Here is a 27,537-nt window from a genome sequence, read left to right on the forward strand (position 1 = left end):
AGTGTCTGTCCCGTACGCAAGTTTACGAGTGGTTCAGGCGATTCAAATCGGGTAGAGAGACGCTGGATGATGACGAAAGATCAGGCCGTCCCAGAACCGGATTATCGGAAGAAAACATCGAAAAAGTGCGTGAATTCATCAAACATAACAAAAAATCGTCGGTGAAAGTTATTGAAATGGAATTAGGCATTCCTCAAACAACCGCATATCGCATTTTGACCGAAGTTTTGGGCCTTAAGAAGGTTAATTCGCGGTTTGTACCACACAAACTCACCGAAGACCAAAAAGTTGATCGAATTGCGCATTGCAAACACATCGTTAAAAGTGCTCGGCAGGATCGAAACTTCTTGAAATCGATTGTAACTGGTGACGAGACGTGGTGTTTTGAATATGAGCCCGAAACAAAGCGGCAAAGTGCTGAATGGAGAGCGCCGGATGAAGGAACACCCAAAAAAAGTCGCTTGGTGAAGTCAAAAGTTAAGGTGATGCTGATTTGTTTTTACGATTCAAAAGGAATTATCCACAAAGAATTTGTTCAGCCCGGCCAGACAATCACTGGAGAGTTTTACTTGGGCGTCATGAAGCGTTTGCTGGCAAGAATTCGTCGTATTCGGCCCGAATATCGCGAAATCGGCAGTTGGACTCTTTTGGACGATAATGCACCATCACATCGTTCGCGACTTGTAACTGAATTTTTGGTTAAAAATCACATTATTCGGTTGCATCATCCGCCCTATTCACCAGATCTCGCTCCGTGCGATTTCTATCTGTTCCCGAAACTGCATTTGGCGATGAAAGGAAAGTGGCACGCATCGATTGATGCCATTGAGAAGGCGACGACCGCCGTCCTAAAGACCATTCCAATAAAGGACATGGAGAAGTCGTTTGACAACTTGTTGGAGCGTGCAAATATGTGTATCGATGCAGAAGGGGAATACATTGATTAATAAAAATGATTTGTTCCAAAATGTACATTGCTTTTTTTTTTGTTTTTTTAAAACGTTCGGTTTCTTTTGGAATGGAGGGTCTATTTTTTGCCCTTCCAAATTATTTGAAACAGCTACACAAGTTTTGAAAATTCTGATTTGTTCACAGCATTAGTGAAGGTCGCTTCACATAGGGCCTATTTACAGTCGCCACAAATTCCAAAGTGATATTAAGCACATAAGCTACGTAACAAATACACACATGTTGTTTGTCCCGGGGCCAGAAAAACACACCGACCAGGTCTTACACTTGGTGGTTGTTTCACAGTTTGCGACTGATATCTCCTCACTCAATATTGCAGATATTTCTCGCAATATGAGTTCCTTATCTATTGATGCCATGATATGTTGCACTTCAGCCGTAAAGAGTTCGAAAGAAAAATAAAAATTTCTAACATGCTCTTTTCGTAGCGCAAAGAACACCCTGGGGTTGTATGCGACCCAGCTCCATAACATAAACACAAATAATGTAAAGCAACAACAATTAAACATTCCTAATTTGACCACTACTGAAGCACTTAAGGTAGACAAATCATGAACTATATAGTTATTTAGCGCAGGTGCAAATGCGTAAGTCAACATACATAGGGTCGCCGCGACCCCACGATGTCTTTCTAGGGTTAAGCAGTACAACAATCACTACCTATGTGTTTGGTATTTCTGAAACGGTTTGAAATAACAATTGTTGTAAATCGCATTATGATCATTTAAGTCATTTGGAAGCATGAGACGTGATATGTCACCATGTTTTCGAAGCAAAGTCTTTTAAAAAATTAAAATTTTCCATTTCTTGTAACTTTGTCCCTTCCTTCATTCGAAATACATTATACCATGATCATTGTATTTGACACTAAGATACAATTGATGCGAATTGCACTGTCTATGCAATTTGAGTTATTAGAGATCTCTAAAATGTTGATGTTGGTGATACTGTATTGTCCTTTGTTACACTGAATTATGTATGTGGTATTGTGGTTTTATTTAATATCTAAATTAGAAATATGTAATACCTTACCTAGTACAATTTGAGAACATACAATTTTATGTTGCGTTAGCATACCTGCTTGTTTATCTAGTAGTAATGCAAAATATCTAGAATAATTTCCCCTCCAATTATTGCACACAACTTGGTACAAAATTTCAGGATTTTAAATATATATATATATATATATATATATATATATATATATATATATATATATATATATATATATATATATATATATATATATAGAGAGAGAGAGAGAGAGAGAGAGAGAGAGAGGGTTATATACATCAGCAATGAATTTTATTTCGGGAGAGGCTTGAGGAACCAGTAAGAAACATTTGTGTTGTACGTGCAATGCAAAAAAATGATCACAAATTTATTTCGGGAGGGGCTTGAGCCCGACAGCCACCTCCTAAGTACGCCACTGTGCATCAGTCAACCGTTCCCATATTATCTCACACAGCAAGAAAACAAATTTTGATTAAAGACAATTTTAATAACTATCAATATCAATATTCGAGACGAGACTGAGACTTTCGAGACTGACCTAAGTCTCGTCTCGGTCTCGTCTCGATTTATAGAGCTCGGTCTCGTCTCGGTATATAAAAATCCGTCTCGGTCTCATCTCAGTATATAAAAGTACATCTCGGTCTCGGTCTCGTCTGGATAATTCGAGACGAGACCGAGACTAGGTACCATTCCTACCTGCAGTTCCGTCTGTTGGAGTTCGTTGCCCCATTTTCTTCCCACTCCTTATACAACTTCACTACACAAGAACGGACGCATGCGACAACTATTGCTTTCTGGGTTACTGATGCAGCTATTGCTCGGGTATCCACAATCAATCCCTGTTGTAATATGGATAAATACTGTCCACTTCCCATTAAAACAGTGCGGTGTCTGCCAACATGTAGCCTCGAGTGTGCTCTTCCTCTGCAATACTACCAGTCGGGGTGGTCATGTAATCAGCTCGGCTTATGGCCACTTCCTTGTGTCAAAGGGTGGTCGCAATTCAGTGAGCACTCAGTGTATAATAGTGGCTAGTCCTATAGATATTTTAAAATATACTTGTATATTTTATAAAGGGGCTAGTCTAGAAGAATATATAGCAAACCTTCTCATGAGGAGAAAAGGATGTCCTAACTTAAAGTATGTGGGAAACGAGCGGTGGAAAAAAGGGTTCTCCCACCAACAAGAAGATTAATTCTCTGAATACTTTGAACGTAGTTATATCCAGAACAGGGTTTTTATGTAACTACTGCTTTATCTAAGAGGTACTTTTAAGTAATTGCTGAAAATAGAAATAATATAAATATACATAGTAAATATACCGTAATCAAATATAGTTACTTATAAATAACAATAAGAAGAATATTAATCATACCAAGTTCCAGATGTGGGTTACCTAATCTAATAACAATAAAATGAATACCAATATTCAGATATAAAACAATATATAAATTAAAGAAGCATTATTTGAATATAAAAACCAGCAAGGGACCCAAAAATGTCACTTGCAATGTACAGATGTAGAGCTAGGTATGTAATACTTAAATATGTATGGTGAGTTATAAATGTTCTCATATTCTGTGAAAAGACTGGATTTACTTCTAGTATGTAAAATGCCTGATCACCCTTGGAAGTCATGTCCCGTAGGACAAATTCGATAAAAGAAAAGGAATTTCGCATTTCCGTGGAAAAAATAGAAACCCTGGAGGCCACCTCTTGAAATAATTTTAATACCACTTATTCTGGTTCATTATTTCGTTTAATTAATTCTTCAATTATCCTTGCAGCTTAGCCAAACGGAAACTGGATTCACTCCTCTTCATTGTGCAATGGCTGTCTGGGCACCAGACATAATATTATCTCTTTTAAAAGCGCCATATATCGACGTAAAAGCCTTGGATTCCAAATTCAGGACGCCAATAAGATGTTTGGGCGTAATTAAAATAGAAGAAAAGAGTGAAAACAGGTTAGTTGCTCTACTCATCGGATTCTATAGTCTCTTTCGAAGAACCTTGTTCATGAGGCGAAAATTTGTCCATTGATTTTTTTTTTCATCACTTTTCTTAGGGCTCAAAGGGTGAATTCCATTGTCAAACCATTTCTTTGTAAGAATATATTTACATGTTAAAATTATTCTTGGCGTGAATGTGGTGTGTGTGTGTCCTTATTAATTTCAAATCCTTAGATCCAACTTTAAAATTCTTATTTAAAGTTCTTGATAATATTCCTGTCATAAAGAATTAGCTATGTAATGTACAAATATTGTGGTATAATTCTATTACAGTATTATGTCGACTCCTTCCCAGTGTAGGGTAAGCTACAGTCACAATCCCGCCAAGCTCAACCCAGAACCTCACCCTCTAACAAGGGAGGATAACGAAGTGGCTCCGCTGAGATCCGATCGAGACAATTGTGTTTGCATTTGATATGTTATAACTAGACGAATCCCAAAGTTATACGTGCCACCGGGCGGGATATCGTGTTACAACATAATTTGTAATGTGAAAGCTATAAAGCTAGCAGAATAGTTTGGACCGGGTCATTTGTTCGGAAACGGTTGGGTAGATGGAAAACTCGGGGAACACGTATCCCATAATTTTCAAGGGCAGCACACGTTTTGGGATAAAAGAACTTGCCCCAGGGTCTCCTGCAGGGTCCCAGACAGGGTACAACTCAAAAGTTTTAAATGGCAAAGGGAATTAAGTAGCACATCGTTTGAAAGCTGTTGTGAAATAAAAGAGAATGGAGCAAGTCTCGACTCTCTACGAGAATCCTGTGCAAATTGGCGGCGGGTCAAAATATAAACAAAACCTCATTGAAAAGTCCATGGCTACCCCTATATGTCGGAAACAGTGAGACAAATGTAAAAACAGGAAACGACGTGTAGCATTATTTTCAAAGTACAACGATTTAAGTTAAAACGTCTTGTCCCAGGGCCCCCACAGCATCCCAGGTGGGATATCTGGCAAAAGGTGTTTAGTAGCAGATCTTTGAAAGCTGTTGTTAAATGAAAGAAAATGGAAAAAGTCTCGACTCTACGATAATCCTGTGCAAATTGGCGGCGATTGAAGACTATGGCTACCTTGAATCCAAGATGGTCGCTTAAAACCTGTTATTCATAACAGTACAAATCTAAATCTCTATTTTTCTGTTATGTATTTAGAAACAATACGAAGTAGTAGTGGTCCGCGTTGGCGCGAATGACTCATCCTCACTCTCTTTTATGACCGGGGTGAAAGGTCAATGACCTGGCCCGGGGTCAATGACCTAGGGGTACCTAGGACCACCCCCTCTAAATTTTGGCAGGGGTACCTTGGCCCACCCCCTAAATTTTGGCAGGGGTACATAGGACCACCCCCTTAAATTTCGGAAATTGCCAAATCTAAAAATTTGGTATGGTAGCCTAGGACCATAGTATGTACCTCTATTAGTATTGGGTGTCTATGTCGTTCCCTTTCATGGGTAAAAAATTGCCAAAAATTCAAATTTCGGGGGTTTTTGACCTAATTTATCCCCTTGGATGAGGTGTTATTACCTTATATAGTTATATGGGCGTATACAGGGGTCCATTACCTTTCATAACATATGGGTATATTAATGCACCCCTTGAAAAATTTGGGAGGGGTACCATGGCCCACCCCTTAAATTTTGGAAATTGCCCAATTTCAACATTGGGTATTATAGTACAGGACCCTAATATGTATCATGATAAATTTGGGTGGTCCACCTCATTCCCTTCTAGGGGTACAAAATTGCCAAAATATAAACGTAAGCAATACGTTGTACCACGTGTTTGGTTTTCGACCTAATTTATCTCCTTGGATGAGGTCCTATTACCTTATATGATTATATGGTCATGTATAGGGGTCCATTCCCTATCATAAGACATAGGTACATTTGTGCACCCCGGGAGGGGTACCTTGGCCCACCCCTTTAATTTTGGAAATTGCCCAATTTAAACATTTGGTATTATAGTATAGGACACTAATATAGATCACTATAAATTTGGGTGGTCCACCTCGTTCCCTTTTAGGGGTACAAAATTGCCAAAATTTTAGTACAACCACGTGTTTGGTATTCGGTACATTTTTATCCCCCTTTGATGAGGTCCTATTATCTTATATGATTATATGGTCATGTATAGGGGTTCATTACCTTTCATAAGATATGGGTATATTTGTGCACCCCGGGAGGGGTACTTTGGCCCACCCTTAAATTTTGGAAATTGCCCAATTTAAACATTTGGTATTATAGTACCGGATCCTAACATGTATTATGATAAATTTGGATGGTCCACCTCGTTTCCTTCTAGGGGTACAAAATTGTCAAAATATAAACGTAAGCAATACGTTGTACCACGTGTTTGGTCTTTTGGCCCAATTTATCCTCTTGGATGAGGTTCTATTACCTTATATGGTTATATGGTTATGTATAGGGGTCTATTCCCTATCATAAGACATAGGTACATTTGTGCACTCCTTTAAAAATTTGGGAGGGGTACTTTGGCCCACCCCTTAAATTTTAGAAATTGCTCATTTTATATATTTGGTATTATAGTACTGGACCCTAACATGTATTATGATAAATTTGGGTGGTCCACCTCGTTCCCTTTTAGGGGTACAAATTGCCAAAATATAAACGTAAGCAATACGTTGTACCACGTGTTTGGTTTGACCTAAGTTATCCCCTTGGATGAGGTTCTATTACCTTATATGGTTATATGGTTATGTATAGGGGTCTATTCCCTATCATAAGACATAGGTACATTTGTGCACTCCTTTAAAAATTTGGGAGGGGTACTTTGGCCCACCCCTTTAATTTTGGAAATTGCCCCTTTTACATGTTTGGTATTATAGTATAGAACCCTAATATATATTACTATAAATTTGGGTGGTTCACCACGTTTCCTTTGATGGGTACGAAATTGCCAAATTTTAGTACAACCACGTGTTTGGTTTTGGCTCAATTTATCCCCTTGGATGAGGTCCTATTACCTTATATGGTTATATGATCATGTATAGGGCCCATTCCATATCCCCTTAAATTTTGGAAATTTTCCAATTTAAGCATTCGGTATCATAGTACATGACCTCAACATGTATCATGATAAATTTGGGTGGTCCATCTTGTTCCCTTTCATGGGTAAAAATTACTAAAATATAAACATAAGCAATATGTTGTACCATGCGTTTGGTTTTTGGCCCAATTTCTTCCCTTTGATGGGGTTCTATTACCTTATATGGTTATATGGTCATGTATATGGGTTCATTTCCTATCATAAGACATGGGTACATTGACGCACCCCTTGAAAAATTTGGGAGGGGTATCTTGGCTCATCCACTCGGTTTTAGAAATTGTTTTAATATAAGCATTTGGTATCATAGTACAGGACTTCAATATGTACCACTATAAATTTGGATGGTCCACATCGTTCCCTTTCATGGGTAAAGAACTACCAAAAATCGAATTTCGGAGGTTATTGACACCTATTTAGCACGTTATATGGTTTATTACCTTTATATGTTTATGTTCCCTTTTAAATTTGGGAATTATCAAATAACAAAATTCGGTAAACGTTTTCTAGGACCCATTGGTGTTCCTCTTATGGCCAAATATTCAAAATTTAAATGTTATTGACCGGCTTTATTATTGAATAAGTACAGGATTTATTACTTTTTTCATAAGACACAGGTGTATTTGTGTACCAATCTTAAATTTTGGGAGGGGGTACATTTCTTATTGTCATATCAATAATTGGTAATTGTTCTTTGGGTAAATCATTGTGATCACGTGATCAGTTATTGACCTATGATGAGATTAGGAGTCCAGGACATTGGTACATTGAAACTTTGTAGGATAATTTGAGAATGCGTCATTGGTATTGATTATTACAGCCAAATATAAACGTAAGCAAGACGTTGTACCACGTGATTGACCTTGATAAGGTAGTGTACAGGGATACATAGCTAACCTTATTGAAACTTATGACTCATAGTCTTAAGGGAATACATGCTACAACACTGGCAAAGTTATTGTTGATGCAATTTGATTGGCTGATCACTATCTTTCGTGCAATCTGATTGGTTGATCACTATCTTTCGTGCAATCTGATTGGTTGCTTATTTTCAAATCTTTGCTGTATTCAGTTTTTAAGTTTTGTTTTACATTTAAAAATCTTGTTTTCGTTCAACATTTTGCACTCAATGATAAATATGATCAAAACCGTTTATTTGTTAATCGAATAGTTAAAAACCGGATAAAGTTTGACGGTTAATCGTGAAACGTAAAAATTTTTTAGTTTGAAATTTTTTTTTGCTTGAAACATTTTGTTTGAAAATTCTTGCTTTCAAATTTTTTGTTTGAATTTTTTGTTTGAGAATTTTGTTTGAAATTTTTTTTGACAACTTTTGTTTCAAAATTTTTTGTTTAAAATTTTTTTATTTGAAATTTTTTTCGTTTCAAAATTTTGTTTGAGATTTTTTCGTTTGAAATTTTTGTTTGAAATTTTTTTCGTTTGAAATTTTTTGTTTGCAAATTTTTGTTCGAAAATTTTGTTTAAAATTTTTTGTTTAAAATTTTTCGTTTCCAAATTTTTTGTTTGAAATTTTTTGTTTCAAAATTTTGTTTGAAATTTTTTCGCTTCAAAATTTTGTTTGAATTTTTTTTGGTTTGAAATTTTTTGTTTGAATTTTTTTTTCGTTTCAAAATTTTGTTTCAAAGATTTTTGTTTGAAATTTTTGTTTCAAAGTTTGAGTTGACATTTTTAAAAGTTTGTGCACTTATTAGTAAAGAACTGGAACTGTTTAGAACAAAAACCTTTGACAACATTGTGGTGCAATAGTACACGTCAGAACCTGGGGTTGTACTTGAAATGAAAAAACACAATTCATTGAAATGGATCATTTTATTACACTCCACATACATCCATACCAGATAGTGGTTCTGGATATTGTCGATACAATGTATTTTGAACTTCTTGCACTAGTTTGTCTTTAGCGTATAATTTTAATTCCAGTTGAAGGCTTTTAAGATCTATTGCAATATCAATTGATGGAAACTCAATGTCCATTTGATCACAAATAAACTGTTTATCAATACAGGTATGCACTAGCCGGAACTGTTTAGAACAAAAACATCTGGCAACGTTGTGGTGCAATAGTACACGTCAGAACATGATAATGCAACGTCATCAGTTTTGCATCATATATAAGTATCGTTCGAGTTAGTATTCATGATAACGTCATCATGGCTACTTGTCTGCAGTTTCTAAACACACGTGATGTGATGAAATCATTTACCAAGATTACTGATTTACAACAGAATGTACCTTATAGAATCTTAGCTAGCCAAATGATCCCTAAAAAGTTTGGATTAAGAATCGTAGTGAAGCTTGAAAATGATAAGAATATAATTTTACCAGCAAGATATTTACCCATGGAACCATCAAAACAAGAAGAACTGCTGCGTTTCTTAAATACTGGATCTGTATCTTTATGTTACAAAGGATTCTTGGGTCGAAGTCATCAACTTGAATTTAGTACACAGCCAGATTCGTCAGCCATTGTGATGAAATCATGAATTCAAACGTCAGCACATCAGACATAGTTGTATGAATTTGGTTGGTCGGCATGACGTCAGCAACTGTGATGAAATCATGAATTCAAACGTCAGCACATTCCTTACCAATGACGTCAGCAATAACTATAAACCAGCAAATACAGTGTCATCCCACGAAATCATTTGAGCAAGTGCTTTTCAGGAGGAAAGATGTGTACTTCTAACGATAAAGAGTTCATCTTCGCAAGCTATTATCCAATAAATATATTTCAAACAAAACATGTGATGATTGGTATCAGTGCTAGAACATTTGAACCTGTGATTCGATTGGGTAAAGCAGAACAATTTGGTGTACAACTGACCTGTGAAGAATGGCAAATATTATGTTCACGAATCGACCAAATGAACGATTATTTTCATGATGAGCTAAATGTGACCATAGTCAAATCATTAGGCTCAAATCATGAAGTGGTGCTGCGTACAGTCCTCGAAGAGAAGATGGTGTTGTTACGTAAAAAGAGTACATTCCATGTCCCTCGCAACATGGTGTATCTAACACAAACTGAATGGAACAAATTCATCAGCGTATTTCCGTGTGTTAAACATGCAGTGGAAGTGTGCAACAAAACTAGTATATTCCTGAAAAAGTACTATTTTGAAAAATGTGTTATGCATATTGTACAACATGTATCTAGATATTGTGATGGTTGTCAACATCGTTCGTGGGTGCATAACTGTATTGATAAACAGTTTATTTGTGATCAAATGGACATTGAGTTTCCATCAATTGATATTGCAATAGACCTTAAAAGACTTCAACTGGAATTAAAATTATATGCTAAAGACAAACTAGTGCAAGAAGTTCAAAATACATTGTATCGACAATATCCAGAACCACTATCTGGTATGGATGTATGTGGAGTGTAATAAAATGATCCATTTCAATGAATTGTGTTTTTTCATTTCAAGTACAACCCCAGGTTCTGACGTGTACTATTGCACCACAATGTTGTCAAAGGTTTTTGTTCTAAACAGTTCCAGTTCTTTACTAATAAGTGCACAAACTTTTAAAAATGTCAACTCAAACTTTGAAACAAAAATTTCAAACAAAAATCTTTGAAACAAAATTTTGAAACGAAAAAAAATTCAAACAAAAAATTACAAACCAAAAAAAAAATTCAAACAAAATTTTGAAGCGAAAAAATTTCAAACAAAATTTTGAAACAAAAAATTTCAAACAAAAAATTTGGAAACGAAAAATTTTAAACAAAAAATTTTAAACAAAATTTTCGAACAAAAATTTGCAAACAAAAAATTTCAAACGAAAAAAATTTCAAACAAAAATTTCAAACGAAAAAATCTCAAACAAAATTTTGAAACGAAAAAAATTTCAAACAAAAATTTTAAACAAAAAATTTTGAAACAAAAGTTGTCAAAAAAATTTCAAACAAAATTCTCAAACAAAAAATTCAAACAAAAAATTTGAAAGCAAGAATTTTCAAACAAAATGTTTCAAGCAAAAAAAAATTTCAAACTAAAAAATTTTTACGTTTCACGATTAACCGTCAAACTTTATCCGGTTTTTAACTATTCGATTAACAAATAAACGGTTTTGATCATATTTATCATTGAGTGCAAAATGTTGAACGAAAACAAGATTTTTAAATGTAAAACAAGACTTAAAAACTGAATACAGCAAAGATTTGAAAATAAGCAACCAATCAGATTGCACGAAAGATAGTGATCAACCAATCAGATTGCACGAAAGATAGTGATCAGCCAATCAAATTGCATCAACAATAACTTTGCCAGTGTTGTAGCATGTATTCCCTTAAGACTATGAGTCATAAGTTTCAATAAGGTTAGCTATGTATCCCTGTACACTACCTCATCAAGGTCAATCACGTGGTACAACGTCTTGCTTACGTTTATATTTGGCTGTAATAATCAATACCAATGACGCATTCTCAAATTATCCTAAAAAGTTTCAATGTACCAATGTCCTGGACTCCTAATCTCATCATAGGTCAATAACTGATCACGTGATCACAATGATTTACCCAAAGAACAATTACCAATTATTGATATGACAATAAGAAATGTACCCCCTCCCAAAATTTAAGATTGGTACACAAATACACCTGTGTCTTATGAAAAAAGTAATAAATCCTGTACTTATTCAATAATAAAGCCGGTCAATAACATTTAAATTTTGAATATTTGGCCATAAGAGGAACACCAGTGGGTCCTAGAAAACGTTTACCGAATTTTGTTATTTGATAATTCCCAAATTTAAAAGGGAACATAAACATATAAAGGTAATAAACCATATAACGTGCTAAATAGGTGTCAATAACCTCCGAAATTCGATTTTTGGTAGTTCTTTACCCATGAAAGGGAACGATGTGGACCATCCAAACTTATAGTGGTACATATTGAAGTCCTGTACTATGATACCAAATGCTTATATTAAAACAATTTCTAAAACCGAGTGGATGAGCCAAGATACCCCTCCCAAATTTTTCAAGGGGTGCGTCAATGTACCCATGTCTTATGATAGGAAATGAACCCATATACATGACCATATAACCATATAAGGTAATAGAACCCCATCAAAGGGAAGAAATTGGGCCAAAAACCAAACGCATGGTACAACATATTGCTTATGTTTATATTTTAGTAATTTTTACCCATGAAAGGGAACAAGATGGACCACCCAAATTTATCATGATACATGTTGAGGTCATGTACTATGATACCGAATGCTTAAATTGGAAAATTTCCAAAATTTAAGGGGATATGGAATGGGCCCTATACATGATCATATAACCATATAAGGTAATAGGACCTCATCCAAGGGGATAAATTGAGCCAAAACCAAACACGTGGTTGTACTAAAATTTGGCAATTTCGTACCCATCAAAGGAAACGTGGTGAACCACCCAAATTTATAGTAATATATATTAGGGTTCTATACTATAATACCAAACATGTAAAAGGGGCAATTTCCAAAATTAAAGGGGTGGGCCAAAGTACCCCTCCCAAATTTTTAAAGGAGTGCACAAATGTACCTATGTCTTATGATAGGGAATAGACCCCTATACATAACCATATAACCATATAAGGTAATAGAACCTCATCCAAGGGGATAACTTAGGTCAAACCAAACACGTGGTACAACGTATTGCTTACGTTTATATTTTGGCAATTTATACCCCTAAAAGGGAACGAGGTGGACCACCCAAATTTATCATAATACATGTTAGGGTCCAGTACTATAATACCAAATATATAAAATGAGCAATTTCTAAAATTTAAGGGGTGGGCCAAAGTACCCCTCCCAAATTTTTAAAGGAGTGCACAAATGTACCTATGTCTTATGATAGGGAATAGACCCCTATACATAACCATATAACCATATAAGGTAATAGAACCTCATCCAAGAGGATAAATTGGGCCAAAAGACCAAACACGTGGTACAACGTATTGCTTACGTTTATATTTTGACAATTTTGTACCCCTAGAAGGAAACGAGGTGGACCATCCAAATTTATCATAATACATGTTAGGATCCGGTACTATAATACCAAATGTTTAAATTGGGCAATTTCCAAAATTTAAGGGTGGGCCAAAGTACCCCTCCCGGGGTGCACAAATATACCCATATCTTATGAAAGGTAATGAACCCCTATACATGACCATATAATCATATAAGATAATAGGACCTCATCAAAGGGGGATAAAAATGTACCAAATACCAAACACGTGGTTGTACTAAAATTTTGGCAATTTTGTACCCCTAAAAGGGAACGAGGTGGACCACCCAAATTTATAGTGATCTATATTAGTGTCCTATACTATAATACCAAATGTTTAAATTGGGCAATTTCCAAAATTAAAGGGGTGGGCCAAGGTACCCCTCCCGGGGTGCACAAATGTACCTATGTCTTATGATAGGGAATGGACCCCTATACATGACCATATAATCATATAAGGTAATAGGACCTCATCCAAGGAGATAAATTAGGTCGAAAACCAAACACGTGGTACAACGTATTGCTTACGTTTATATTTTGGCAATTTTGTACCGCTAGAAGGGAATGAGGTGGACCACCCAAATTTATCATGATACATATTAGGGTCTTGTACTATAATACCCAATGTTGAAATTGGGCAATTTCCAAAATTTAAGGGGTGGGCCATGGTACCCCTCCCAAATTTTTCAAGGGGTGCATTAATATACCCATATGTTATGAAAGGTAATGGACCCCTGTATACGCCCATATAACTATATAAGGTAATAACACCTCATCCAAGGGGATAAATTAGGTCAAAAACCCCCGAAATTTGAATTTTTGGCAATTTTTTACCCATGAAAGGGAACGACATAGACACCCAATACTAATAGAGGTACATACTATGGTCCTAGGCTACCATACCAAATTTTTAGATTTGGCAATTTCCGAAATTTAAGGGGGGTGGTCCTATGTACCCCTGCCAAAATTTAGGGGGTGGGCCAAGGTACCCCTGCCAAAATTTAGAGGGGGTGGTCCTAGGTACCCCTAGGTCATTGACCCCGGGCCAGGTCATTGACCTTTCACCCCGGTCATAAAAGAGAGTGAGGATGAGTCATTCGCGCCAACGCGGTACACTACTACTTACGAAGACTAAAAAACAATTGAATTTCGATTCACTTCAACTATTATTTCATTCCGTAACAACACTATATGTTTTGTTCCTAATTAGTTGTTGTGAGTTAGTGAGAACTGTCCTTTGTTATTTAGTTTCTTTTCCTTGATTTTATTGTTTGTTGTCTTTATTGATCTGTTTATATTCTCTCTCCATGCAACGTACCCTCAGCTGAGAAAGTGAGAGTGAGAGTTCAGCTTCACTTATCAATTACTAATCGCCGGTTCGTTTGCATTCATTTTACCTCCCTCCTGCCATCTGAGTTACAAATATTGCCGCCTAGCTTCTAAAGTATCGATAGAGTCTAAAACGGATAATCAGTTAACTAGTTCCTGCTAATGACGTGGACGTGTACACATCTCGAGCTGCTTATGTGTGAGTATAGTGATTTTCTTTATTATTTTGAAAAAAAAGAAAAAAGAAAGAAAGAAAAGCGATCGAAAATTTGAAGAAAAAAGTTTAGAAAATTTTTTGAAACCATAAGATTGGGAGAGAAGTCTCGACCCAGGGGTGTTCTGAAACGCAAAAATGCCGAATTTGATGTTGTTTGAGGGCATTTTTGCTATGATATGGCCCATAATACTTCCAAAGTTCCAGAAAGTATATCTACTATCTCTTCTGCACGGAAGTTACATAAATCATGGTTCTTTAGCTGATATGCCAAACACACCACATGTATTAAAACTGGGATTCGAGACAGGGCCGGACTGGCTACTAGTTGGCCCCAGCGGCTAACATATTGTGTTGGCCCCGAATTCTCAATCTCCCCAACCACCATTACCTCAACTGCCCACTGTTTTCCCACAATAAAAGCACACTATTATCTTAGAAAAAGCATACTATTCTTTAGTAGCCACACCGTACATTATACTATAAAGATCATAATATAAAATAAGGCCATATGTTATGTAACAATATTAATGAGAATAACATTCATCTCGCCCTGGGATGGCTGAAATTTGTAATTTGCTAGTAAAGAACCACGGACAAATTAATATAAAGTTAGCACAGGCGGTTTCAGTATTCGTGAACAATGGATATGATAAGCTGCAAAGGAACACTCACTGCACGTAGTCCGCAATATTTTTCCGGAGGAGATATACCTACCGGAACAAGCAAGACAAAATCTTCTCGTAAGGACATTAATATCAGTAAGCACTTGTAGTCCACAGACTATGTCAAGTAACCAGATTGTGTGTATTTATGCAAATCGTGTGTGTATATAGGCCTACAGGGTAGTCCTAATGGAATTATCTATGGTTGCGACGTGATAAAAGATCAGGAAAGAAATTATCAATAGTAAATTTTGATATTGCTACCAGAAATTCGTATAATGAATTTTCATTTCGATTTATGTGTATTCTAAATTTATATGACCTTCTCTCTTTATTAACATTTTTACTTAGCCCCCTTTTGATGTGGCACCTGTCTGGATGGTGATCGCCGCCTAGCCACCTGGACCAGACCAGGCTTGATTTGAGATTGTTTCTATCTTGCTAAGATTACAAATGCTAAACACACAGTGATGACGGAACGAAAGATTCTGAAAATAATTAATTGCATTAAAATGACAAATTCACTAGGATATACAGATTTACAATGAAGAACCACAGGACTTGTAATATTCTGATACAAAACATACTTGTAATTATTACAATACAATGAAGAGTAAGTTAATATTTAAAGTGCAGTCTCTCGTGTTGGACTACTTACAGCCACCTTCTTGCAAGCTCCGCGATTATACGTCGATAGATTTGAGAAAGTGCACTATGGACAAAACAGATAGCAATCCGAAGGGGCACACCAGGTTGATCTTCGACATTTTTACAATCTGCATGAAATTTTTGGAACCAACGAGTTGGCTTGCTGTGATTCCCTTTCGTACAGCAGATGTTTTGGGTTACTTCCATAACGGTGCCCATGTTCGAATTCAAACAGTAACAGTTTACGTACCGTAAACGGGGTGATCTGATACAGCTGTAAAGTTTAAGATGGTATATTAATGCCTTATCAAATTATATTTCAGAACTTTTTGTACACCTTCGATCACATATAGATCACATTGTAAACTGTCACAATGAGTAGTCTGATGTTCATTGGCACTTCTATTTTGCAGGTGAGAATTAAAAAAATATGGTGTATCGCTTCACCCCACCAAAAGGGGAGATGAGAGACAGAAGATGTATTTATAGGTATATATCACATCAAAGCAGGATAAGGGTCTACTGAGGCATACTAGAAGGATGCAAAAAATATGGAAATGTTTCAAACTGTATTTCGGTTATACGTGAGATATAATTTACATATATTTAGAAGTACAATATTAGTCCTATATGGTATATACATACTTTTAATTCATGAAACGTTACAAAAATGTCCCAACAACTACATAACACTACCGGTACCAATCTTTTTGGGAAATCATCAGCAGCAAAAAAAAAAGTATGGTAGAAGTCTTGAAGACAAAGAAAGTTAACTAAAAAGAACAGTAAAAGTTATTAGTAAAACAGAAACATCGCACCATATTAAGAGATACTATATGGAAATTCGAAACGTCTGTAGCATAATGGTGTGCACTGGAAGCTTGGAAACAACGTCGTTTGGATACACGACGCTTCTCTGTTCAATGTTGGGCCATACAAATGTCTTTGTGTGCTCTATATAGTTCCATAAATTTTACTTCCACATTTGTGGTGGTTCGAGTAGAATTTTCGGCTACCACAACAACTTGTGAGGCATAATGTTTCTCTTTGCCTGTTTTCGAATCCTTTAATTTAACAAGGGTATAGTCGTCCTTCCTAAGATGAACACTCGGGAAGTTTTCTGTATCTCCTGCTTCTGTCTCTAATGCACTAACGCTAGCATGGTTCGATGGATCATCGTAATTCGATTCATCATCTATAGATAGATTCATCATTCGATTCGAGTCATCATCGGTATCGGTTCCAGGAACGCTTCTTCCAGGCTCAACATGCAATTTCTGTCTTTTGGTACCGGTAGGTCTTCTTCCTGTTGTTTCAGTTCCATATCTCAACTCGCGTAGAAGACGAATCAAATTTTTATCCATTGAATCTTCTACTGTATTTGCATCTTTACTATGATTAGGTAGCTGCTTCAGGATTTCATTGAGATCCAATGGGATGCTCCAAGATTTTCGGAAGTCACTTCCGAAATTTTCTGGGCATGCTTGAACTTGATCTGGTACCCTGTAACAATGAACAAAATGCATTTACTGCGTGAAACAGTATGGTGGCAGCATATGAGACAGTGTATCACATCACCCCAAAAAGTGTGCTAAATTACGTCACGGCCTACTATCAAAATACTCATTTACATATCAGATTAATATTAACACAAAAAGTTACAAAACATTATAGCTTACCTGTACAGAAAACTATGATCTCGGCAGAACTTCCGAAGTATCTTAAATTTTAGGGGTTTCCGAGACCACTAAAACACAACAACAATGTGTAAATTTCAGCAGCTTTTCTGTTTAGACAAGTGGCGGGAAGAAACAAATAACGAACACAATTCACTTCGCTAAGCCCGGCAAACGAAAATAAGGTGCAGCGTTGCCATAATAGTGTTAGCAAAATATAAAACATGTACGGAATATGTAGACTATTGTTTTTATCTCACTTCAACCCACTTTATCAGATCACCCCCGTTTACGGTATCAGATGTTGTTCAGCACTCATCATCACTGCTCCTAAAACCTGGTTGAAGATACCGACGAAGTGATGGCCTCTGTGTTAGAATAGTTCGCTTACAACACTACCTCTTGGACCAGTTTGATCTTAAATTTACGGTAGATCACGAAGTATACACGCGCCTGTTGTTTGAATTGTGAAAATATTGGAAAACTTAAGACTTAGTTTTGTATGACGTAAAATCTCGCATCTCTAATTTCAAACCTACACAGGCCCATTTTCATTTTCTTTCAGATTTAAAGAAGTAATGACTGCGCTTTTACAAGCAGGGGGCCTTTCTAAAGAAGATGGGTACGTTGCTTTGAAGTTTGCAGTAATGAAAAAGTGGTTTAATACAGTCAAGTATTTTGAGAGTATCAAGGTTAATGTCATTGATGTTGCAGGAGAAGGTACAGTTTCAAAAAAAATATTTTATAATATGTTTTCTTTCTAAGTTAAAACAATATTCCTGGACACCGTAGCCATAAATGTGTTCGTTTCTTCTTGCATTGTTCCTTTCTGTTTCTATATGTTTCTTCACCTCTTTTACTCTAACTAGCACAACTATGGAGATCTTAAAGTACTGTGTGTTTCAGATGTAAAGCATCACGGACAGTAGCCAATGGTGCGCGATATTCCGCGCGGTGTTGCCGGATTGCGGACTCCCCTTTCCCTTCTCGCTCTTTCTCCAGTTGAGATTATGACACATACATTGGCAACATTATTCACAATGTAAATATATTATTCCAGCAAACTCAAGAATTTTGACAGTGCATCCTAGAAGTATATATAGCAACTAAATTACTTACCTATTAACTTATTCCAGTGGAAATGCTAAACGCTCGTCTTCAACAATACTTTCTATCGTCCATGTCAATTAATATTCCGTCATTGTCTGAATCTGAGTCTTGTAAATTATTATTATAAGTTCTAAAAATTGTAAACACAAAAAATAATTCTTCAAGCTTGACTTCGTAGCACTTTTTTTTTTGTAATTCCGCACTTGTACTCGGTTTGCTTAAAGACATTGTAAACTATAATTTTGGAGAACAAACGAACTACCACGAAAGAAAGCAACCCAGACACTGATGATTTCTGTTTATGCTAGAAGAGAAGTTGCGTTCCTACATAACTAGCCCGTTTGTTTCCATAATATCTGTTCTTATAATAACATACTCCTATACTTGGTGTAGGTCTAACAACAACAATCCATCTGATTCGTAAGCAACACGATATTATCGAGTTTGTTTTGGGTTAAAATAATTTATGACACCATTCACACGCCTGGTGCTTTTGAATCCCTTCTACAGGAGAAAAGAGTGAATAAGTGTCGCACAAAATAAGGTTGTGAAACGTGACAAAAAAAAAAAAAACATACTGCGTTTCTGTCGAATAAGGAAGAATCTTTCTTGAAGTGAATTTCAAAACAATATTACAAACTTCCCATATTATGTTCTTACGATGTTAGGCATAAATATATATATGAATTAGATTGCAAAGGGTGTAACCACGGGGAAAAAGGGGCCCTGCCTTTCCAAACTGTTTCCAGCCCCGAAATGAGATTCGTCTGGTATATGTTTAATAAACTTACTTAATGCAAATGAGAGACGTTTATAATAAAATATGATTTTTTAAAAATCGAACATCATCAATAAGGTTTCTGTACCTAATTAAAACAACTAAAATTAGTCATATGCTTCACATTCTCATTTCTCTAACTGGGTGCAGTGTGAACTCACTACGAGGGTCACTAGGAAAGTTGTAAGATGTGAAATAACTTACATACTTAAAATCAATTTAACACTTACAGCTTCTCAAAGTATTCACCATTACACTGTACAGACTTTTGCGTCCTCGAAAACCACTTTTGGAAGCAGTGTTGCCAGTCTTTTTCTTCAAGTGTTGAAAGTTCATTCTCGTAAGCCACTACAGCTTCTTCAGGGCGGCAAAATCTCTTCCCACACATGCGATCTTTGATCCTGGGGAACAAAAAAAATAACACGGGGCCAGGTCAGGGCTATACGGCGGATGAGTCAAGTTTGACCTCTGTAGATTCTAAAAACTGAATTGTGATGTTGGCCGTGTGTGCGGACGCGTTGTCATGATGAAGTAGGATCCCATGCAATCCAGTTCTTGGACGCCGTTCCCGAAGCTTCTGGAACACTTTTGTTAGGCAAACAGTGGTGTACCACTGAGCAGTAACAGTCCCTTGTTCTTCAAGTGGAACAGTTGCAACATGGCCAGATTTGGAGAAGAAAGTTGCGACCATCTTCTTCCCCACACTTCGCGGTCGCTTCACTTTCGTCTGCGGGTGGATTTTCGTCTGAAAAGATCCAAACTGTAGACTGGCGTTTATTTTCAGGGTCAAATTGATAGATCCAAGTCTCATCACCAGTAATAATGTCAGAGACGTGTCGAGAATTGTCTCCATCAAATCTTGCAAGCATTTCTTCACACCATTCCACACGCATGCGCTTCTGCTGTTCAGTCAAAGTGTGAGGCACCCAACGAGATGAAACCTTCCTGAGCCGAAGATGATCATGAAGAATTTTTGTTACTGCTGGCGATCCAATGTTCATTGTAGATTCAATGTCCTTGAAAGTTGTTCGAGGATTTTCTCGAATCATTTGTTCCACAGCGACAATGTTTTCATCTGACTCAGCTGTTGCTGGACGTCCAGCTCTCTTTTCATCTTTAAGCCATGTCCGGCCACTTCTGAATTCACCAAACCACCGAAACATTGTAGCACGGGAAGGAGCAAGGTTCCCAAACGCCTCCTGCAAACGGTCAAGGCTTTGTGTCTGGTTCAAACCACTTTTGAAATCATAAAGGATCATTGCCCGAAAACGTTCCCTTTCGAGCTCCATTCTAGACAGCCGAATACTGCTCACATCAACAAACAAGTCAAGGCGATACGGCCACGCCGATAAGCGAGGCGAGTTGAAACTTGCTTTGCTTCTTCGCTCTCGATACCACTACCGACCGTAATTGTTGAAATTCAAATACTGTGCCACAACAATGCGTATCTCAAAACTTTCGTAGTGATCCTCGTACTATATTATTACATAATAATATCTGAGTTGATATTTCTTTCGAGTTTTTTCCCCTTTACTATTTAACCCACATAAACACAAAGTCAGATAAACATACTGGTATAAACAGCATTTGTTTTCTTATGAATAGCTTACTGATTCATCTCTTACAATCCGGTTTTCAACTTCAGTACTGTCAAGATCCGTCTTTTGATAAGGTAGCATCGTGAAAATATAATATGTGTATAGTATGTATGTATGTATGGTGAGTAAAAATGCTTTCATATTCTGAAAGAGGTCATTTGTTCTGTTTTAAGGTGTGAAAAGCTTGTCTCCCCCTGAAAGTAATGTTCCCCTAGAACAACCTGCTGGCTACATCCCTAATTATCCTGTAATAAAAGTTGACTTATATTTCCAAATCAAAGAAAAATCCACTGGAAATTAGACGCAGGATCCAACGCCCGTTTTACTAATTGTTTTATATGGGAACATTTAAAAGCGTATATCATGACAACCAGTTGACATAAAAAGATGTAGTTTTCACGTATGTGTTCGTTATTCATTTCTCTACTTCGTAAAGTGAGCATTTAATGTGCTAATACAATATTTCTAAGTAGCGCCTCTGGTATTGTCAAGATTCGCAGTAGCGCGAGAAGTCAGAGTGTGGAACTGCTTGTCGCGAATTGTCAACACCGCTCAAAGCCAATTGGACGATATGCGAACCCAAATCAAGGCCATGCCGCTTGTCATCTGAAACACATAGTAGTTTCATTTCATTACTTAACTATTGTAGTCGGAAGTGAAAAATTTATGTCGTTCACTTTTTTTTCTTGTTTCTTTCACAGCTCTCAGCCAAATTAACATCTTTCTTATACTTGTTAGTATAATTTCACTAGAATTCTGGTAAGAGTGAAGTTACATATGTTTGTATAAGATACTTGTAAACAATCGTGTTTTATAATAATCAAAGTAATGAGACAAAATATCAGGTATAGAAAATTATAAAAAGTGTGTACAAAGGAAACATGCAACAGCACTAACTACTCTCCTAAAGTTTGTGTAGTTCGTTAATGAAATGTTACATTTGACTTTACTTGTCGAATTTGATATATCCATCATAACATGGCATGGCCATCTGAGAAGTTATTTTTCATTTATTGTGGAAATTGTAGAAGCATTTTTTCTCTGATGTGACATATAATAACATACTGCACTTGGTACATATGACCAGCCGCGCAACCGGCCACAAACTGTTTTTTTTGGGGGGGGGCATAAATATGTTTGGGAGATACAGTTCACTAAAAATAATAAAATGCTCCACATTAAAAAAAAAGTAGGTTTAAGAACCATAATTTTACGTTGACTCAAGCTACTTAATAATAATAATAATAATAATAATAATAATAATAATAATAATAATAATAATAATAATAAATAATGGGTATTTCAAAAACGTTTGTTAACTCTTACAAAGTCTATCATTTCTGTTATGCATAAAGACACCGAAGAGACTTCCTTTATTTATTGAAGGATGATGTAAGTTATTCAGAGTTTTATTAGTGTAATGGAGCTATTATTTTTTTATCAATTTTTTAAAGCTTTTGTCACAATTGTTTCACTCCAAATATCAATAAACTGTTTTATCCTTAATCTGTACAAAATAAATGTGAGAGACTCTTAATATTACTTTTACTAATTTAGTGACTCCAAATGGAGATCAATTAGATTCAGTAAGCATAATACTCTTTACTATTTAAAACTATTTAATTAATAATATACCTCAAACCTACTTAAAACATATATTTAAAGAAAATGAAATAAAAGATAGGGACCTTCGCACTTAACTTCCTCCTTTACATTTATTAAATTAAATCAATTTATGTTGTATTTATTACCAAATCGTTTATTTACAAAATATTAACAAAATTATAATAGGTGTTTTCAGAGAACTTCGAATAAACCTTACCCCCAAGTTTAAACTACTATCCATTTCATAAAGATAGGCCCCTAACTTCGCGCTGCTGCCGTGACGTTCACTCAAAACTTATATTGCATTGTTGTACCTCGTTGGAATTGTTGTAATATTCTCTTTTCAATACTTAAGACATACAAATTTTCTTTGTAGTGTGTAGTGAGAAAAAATAGAAATTAATGACAAAGTGCGTATTTTATTGTACTTTATTGATAAATCAATGTTTATAGGACTATATCTCGGAAACGAGATCACATGAAATAATTTTCTGTGTACAATATGTAGATGCATCCATTAACTTTAAGTTGTGAAAAGCTCAGTTTTCATCATTTGATACTTTTTGTGTAATTAAAATAAATGTATGACTCTCTGATCTCCTATACTGTGGTAGGTAGAGAAACGTACAAAACACAGTTCGAAAATTTGGAACTCTAGTGTTCCGAATATTTGAAACTTTTAATAAAAAGATTTAGTTGGTAGGGTATTTATTTTTTTAAAAAAAATGTGTTTCAACATATTCTGTGAGTTAAGCGGAGAGCCATGTTGCAGCCCAGCCTTTAAATTCCCCGTGCTTATATGAAGAACCAGCATACAGTAACTGGAAATGTGGCAGCGCAGTTGTGCTGTGTTGTCGCGTTCAGGAAGCTTGCAGCGCGAAACCTACTTCATAAGAATGTAATAGGAAAAAAGTATTTAAGATCTCACAACCTTTCACAACATCTTAAAAATAATAACAATGCATGAACTTATCTCGATGTAATCGAAATAAAAGTTTGAAGTAACACATCTAAAAACTCCTCTTAATCTATTTAACTCATTCACTTTCGTAACTCGTTGACTCATCACAGCTCGTGTCATCTTCCTGGACACTTATTAACAATGACTCCATTTCTATCTCAAGATCTATCAGTATACACACTTTCCAGGTCACGAAGATGTTAAAGAGAAAAAAGAAATGTAGCCATGGCTATCACACGTTCACCCAAGTTGTTCTGCGATGAATTCCCCTGCCGAATGTAAAAGAAAATCATGGATCCTTTGTTTTCTTCCAACGAAAGGAAACTATGCAATGTGTATGTGACGAGGACTGTTTTTGCGTCTAATCACGTCGCACTGATTACGTTTTCAACACTTCCCTTAGGTTCGTAGGCGTCAAAAGCTTACACACGCACTCACGCCATATATTATCATTTGAGTGAGACTGGTAAATGTACATTTATATTTTCCTGAGTGTTTCTCGTAGGGGTGGCCTTCTTCGAAAAACCTGTTATAATTCGAATTTCATTTTTCGTTTTTCGCTTTTTCGGAAAATTTTTCGTTTTTCGCTTTTTCGAAAATTTTTTCGTTTTTCGTTTTCAAAAAACTTTTTTGTTCTTCGTTTTTCGAAATTTTTTTCTTTTTTCGAAACTTTTCGTTTTTCGATGATTTTTCGTTTCTCAAAAAGCTTTCGGAATTCGTGGATTGATAATGTGGGAGGAAATGGGAGTACCCCTTGAAAACAAACGGATACGATGTTGTCTGCCACGAACATACTTGACCTGGGATCAAATGCACAAGAGGTAAGTGTTCTAACAGCTACTGTGCCCCCTTGATTTTGGATTTAATGAAAGGATAGTGTATAATGCCTATTGTTGACGAAACTCATCCAATCGCAACCAAAATTAGTATGATTATGGACTGCGATGTCTTTAGTACGCACGTTAAATATTATGGCGTTTGGGACTTTGGTTTCAGAGTTATTGCCAATCAAATTTGGGTTTTAAGTTAGTGATATCAAGAAATTTCGCTAAGACGCATTTGATTAAACTCAAATGATCTTAACGAAAGTTGGTAGGATCGTAAATATTGACAAGCTTGGTATGCACGGAAGCTCAGTATAAAATATTATGGTGTACAGACTTTTTGTTCCTGAGTTATTAGCTATCAATGTTAGGTTTGGAATCAGTGAAATCAAGAAATTTCATTAAAGCGCGAAAGATGGAACTCATCCAATTTTTACCAAACTTGGCAAGGTGGTAGATCTTGACGAGCTTAGTCACTATAAAGGTAACCAAGAAAGATCTATCGCTTTTTCACCGAACACCTTCAAACATCGATATGTAACCTAAGACATACCTGGAAGATCAAAAATAGTCTCTATCAGCATCGACGACCTTCTGCCAACGTTTTGGAAGGCTATGTATTCCATCGAGGTAGAACTTGGTGGGTCGTGAAGCGAAGAAGGTATCAAGTGCATTTTGCACCTCTACTAGGGATTTGAACTGGCGTCCTCTAAGCTGATTGTCCAAGGAATAGAACAGGTGATAATCGGACGGTGCAATGTCCGGGGAGTATGGCGGGCGCAATAGTGTTTCCCATCCAAAGTATAGAAAGGTGTCCCGGGTCATCCTAGCCACGTGGGGCTTAGCGTTGTTCTGTAACAGGAGGACTCCTTTGCGATTCAGAAGTGCTGGCTCCAGAGTCTTCAGTTTTTTCTTGAACACGGCTCAACTGCTGACAGTATACATTGCATTGATGCTTTGACTAGCTGGTAGCAGTATTTTTTCTCAAAATACTGTCCAGAAAATTTGGAATTGAACTTGGTAAAATCAAGAAATTTCATTAAAACGCGTTAAGCTCATCCGATATTGGCCAATGTTGATATAGCCATAGACTTTAACGAGTCTGGTACGCGTGCGAGCGAGGTATATAAATTAGAAATAATAATTCACAAAGGTAAACAGTGTAAAATTTATATATTAGGCCTACAGAATATTAAAAAGTAATTATTTACTAATAGTGATTATTAATGTGTTATCGACGATGTGGCATTACTGGTGTATCGCCGGACCAATTTGAAAATCGAAAAAATGGAGTAAAATATACTGCATTCGGTTATATTTGGTTGGATTACATTACGTTACGTTATATTAGTTATTATGTGCGCAGTTTTACTATACGGATCCATAGTATAAGTTGTAGTAGGAGTAGGAGTAGCAGCAGTAGTAGTAGGAGTAGTAGTAGAAGTAGTAGTAGTATAAACGTGTTAGAAGTCCCGTAGGGGTTGGTTCGGTTCTGTTCTCAACATGAAATGGGCAAATTAAAGATTTACCCAAATTTTCTGTACATTTTACAATATTTATGCATATTTCATTCACTTCGGCCCACTTCTTCTTGCCTTTTTGGGTCCAATTCCAAAACGTTTGACGGGGGCTCTTGCCACCAAAACCAGTTTTTTCCTCGAAAATAAAAAAAACGTATTCGTTTATTTTTTGCCTATTGTTCATACATGAAGTATCGTTGCAATTCCTCATGTCCTTTACACACATCCGACATACTGTTACTAGCACTTTTGATATTTCGTGATCAAATGTTTGGAGGGTTCTGTGCCTCACCCAACTCTTTTATCCAGGAAAATATGAAACCCGTATTCCTTCATTTTATCTCTACAATATCTGTGTACAATTTCATTCATTTCGGTTCACTTCTTTTTGCCTTTCGGGCGTCAAAATAATGGGTTGGTGCTTTTGCCCACTAAAACCGTTGTTCCGCAGAATATAAAAACCCGTATTCGATTATATTTTGCGTATTGTCCATACACCAAGTTATGTTGCAATTCTTCATATCCTCTACACACATCTGACATAGTGTTACTAGCTCTTTTGATATTCCGTGATCAAAGGTTTTTAGTTGTCCGTTCCCCATTCAACCATTTTTCCCTGGAAAATATGAAACTCGTATTCCCTAATTTTGTGTCTACAATATCTGTGCACAATTTCATTAACTTCGGTACACTTCTTTTCGCTTTTCGCGCGTCAATTTCCGAAATTTTGGATGGGGCTCTTGCCCCGTAAAACCGTTTTTATGCAAAAAATAAAAAAACCTATTTGTTTATTTTTTGCGTATTGTCCATACATAAAGTTTCGTGGCAATTCTTCCTGTCCGTTACACACATCTGACATACAATTACCAGCACTTTTGATATTTCGTGATCATAGATTTGGAGGGGTCCGTGCCCCACCCAACCGTCTTTTCCAGGAAAATATGAAACCCGTATTCCCTCATTTTATGCCTACAATATCTGTGTACAATTCCATTCACTTTGGTTCACTTCTTTTTCCTTTCGGGCGTCAACTTTCAAAATAATGGGTTGGTGCTTTTGCCCCGTAAAACCGTTTCTTCACAGAAAATAAAAAAAAACATTATTCGTTTATTTTCTTGCGTATTGTCCATACAAAAAGCTTAGTTGCAATTTTTCATATCCTTTATACACATCTGACATACTGTTACTAGCTCTTTTCATATTCCGTAACCAAAGGTTTGTAGTTGTCCGTGCCCCATTCAACCATTTTCCAGGAAAATACGAATCCCCTATTCCCTTATTACCAGGGATGTAATGGGGGGTATACGGGAGTATACGGCGTATACCCATCTCAAATTGTTATAGTTCAGCGTATACTCACCTTAAATTTACGAAAGAATGAGCGTATATTGGGGTGCGTAACGCCAAGTAGTCTTGCGTATATGCTATACTGTTGGAAACAATCGAGCGTATACTTACCAAAAATTCTAGCATTACACTACTGCTTATTACATGTCTACAATATCTCTGCACAATTTCATTCATTTCGGTACA

General features: G+C 36.3%; 1 protein-coding gene across 4 annotated transcripts in view; it reads left to right on the top strand.

The window, feature by feature from the left end:
- The window catches only part of LOC145686206 (uncharacterized), a 199,645-nt gene that overhangs the window by 91,662 nt on the left and 80,446 nt on the right, over positions 1–27,537 (top strand). For 3 of the 4 annotated variants that reach the window (XM_081759255.1, XM_081759253.1, XM_081759254.1), the window contains exons 4-5: positions 3,771–3,949; positions 18,174–18,328. In XM_081759255.1, the coding sequence (XP_081615381.1) occupies positions 3,771–3,949; positions 18,174–18,328 (334 nt within the window). The remainder of the gene's footprint in view (positions 1–3,770; positions 3,950–18,173; positions 18,329–27,537) is intronic. The other variant, XM_081759256.1, reaches the window with a different exon arrangement.

This window comes from Thermobia domestica, chromosome 5 (assembly GCF_964235325.1).
Source record: "Thermobia domestica chromosome 5, izTheDome1.hap1.1, whole genome shotgun sequence".
Classification (NCBI taxonomy): domain Eukaryota; kingdom Metazoa; phylum Arthropoda; class Insecta; order Zygentoma; family Lepismatidae; genus Thermobia; species Thermobia domestica.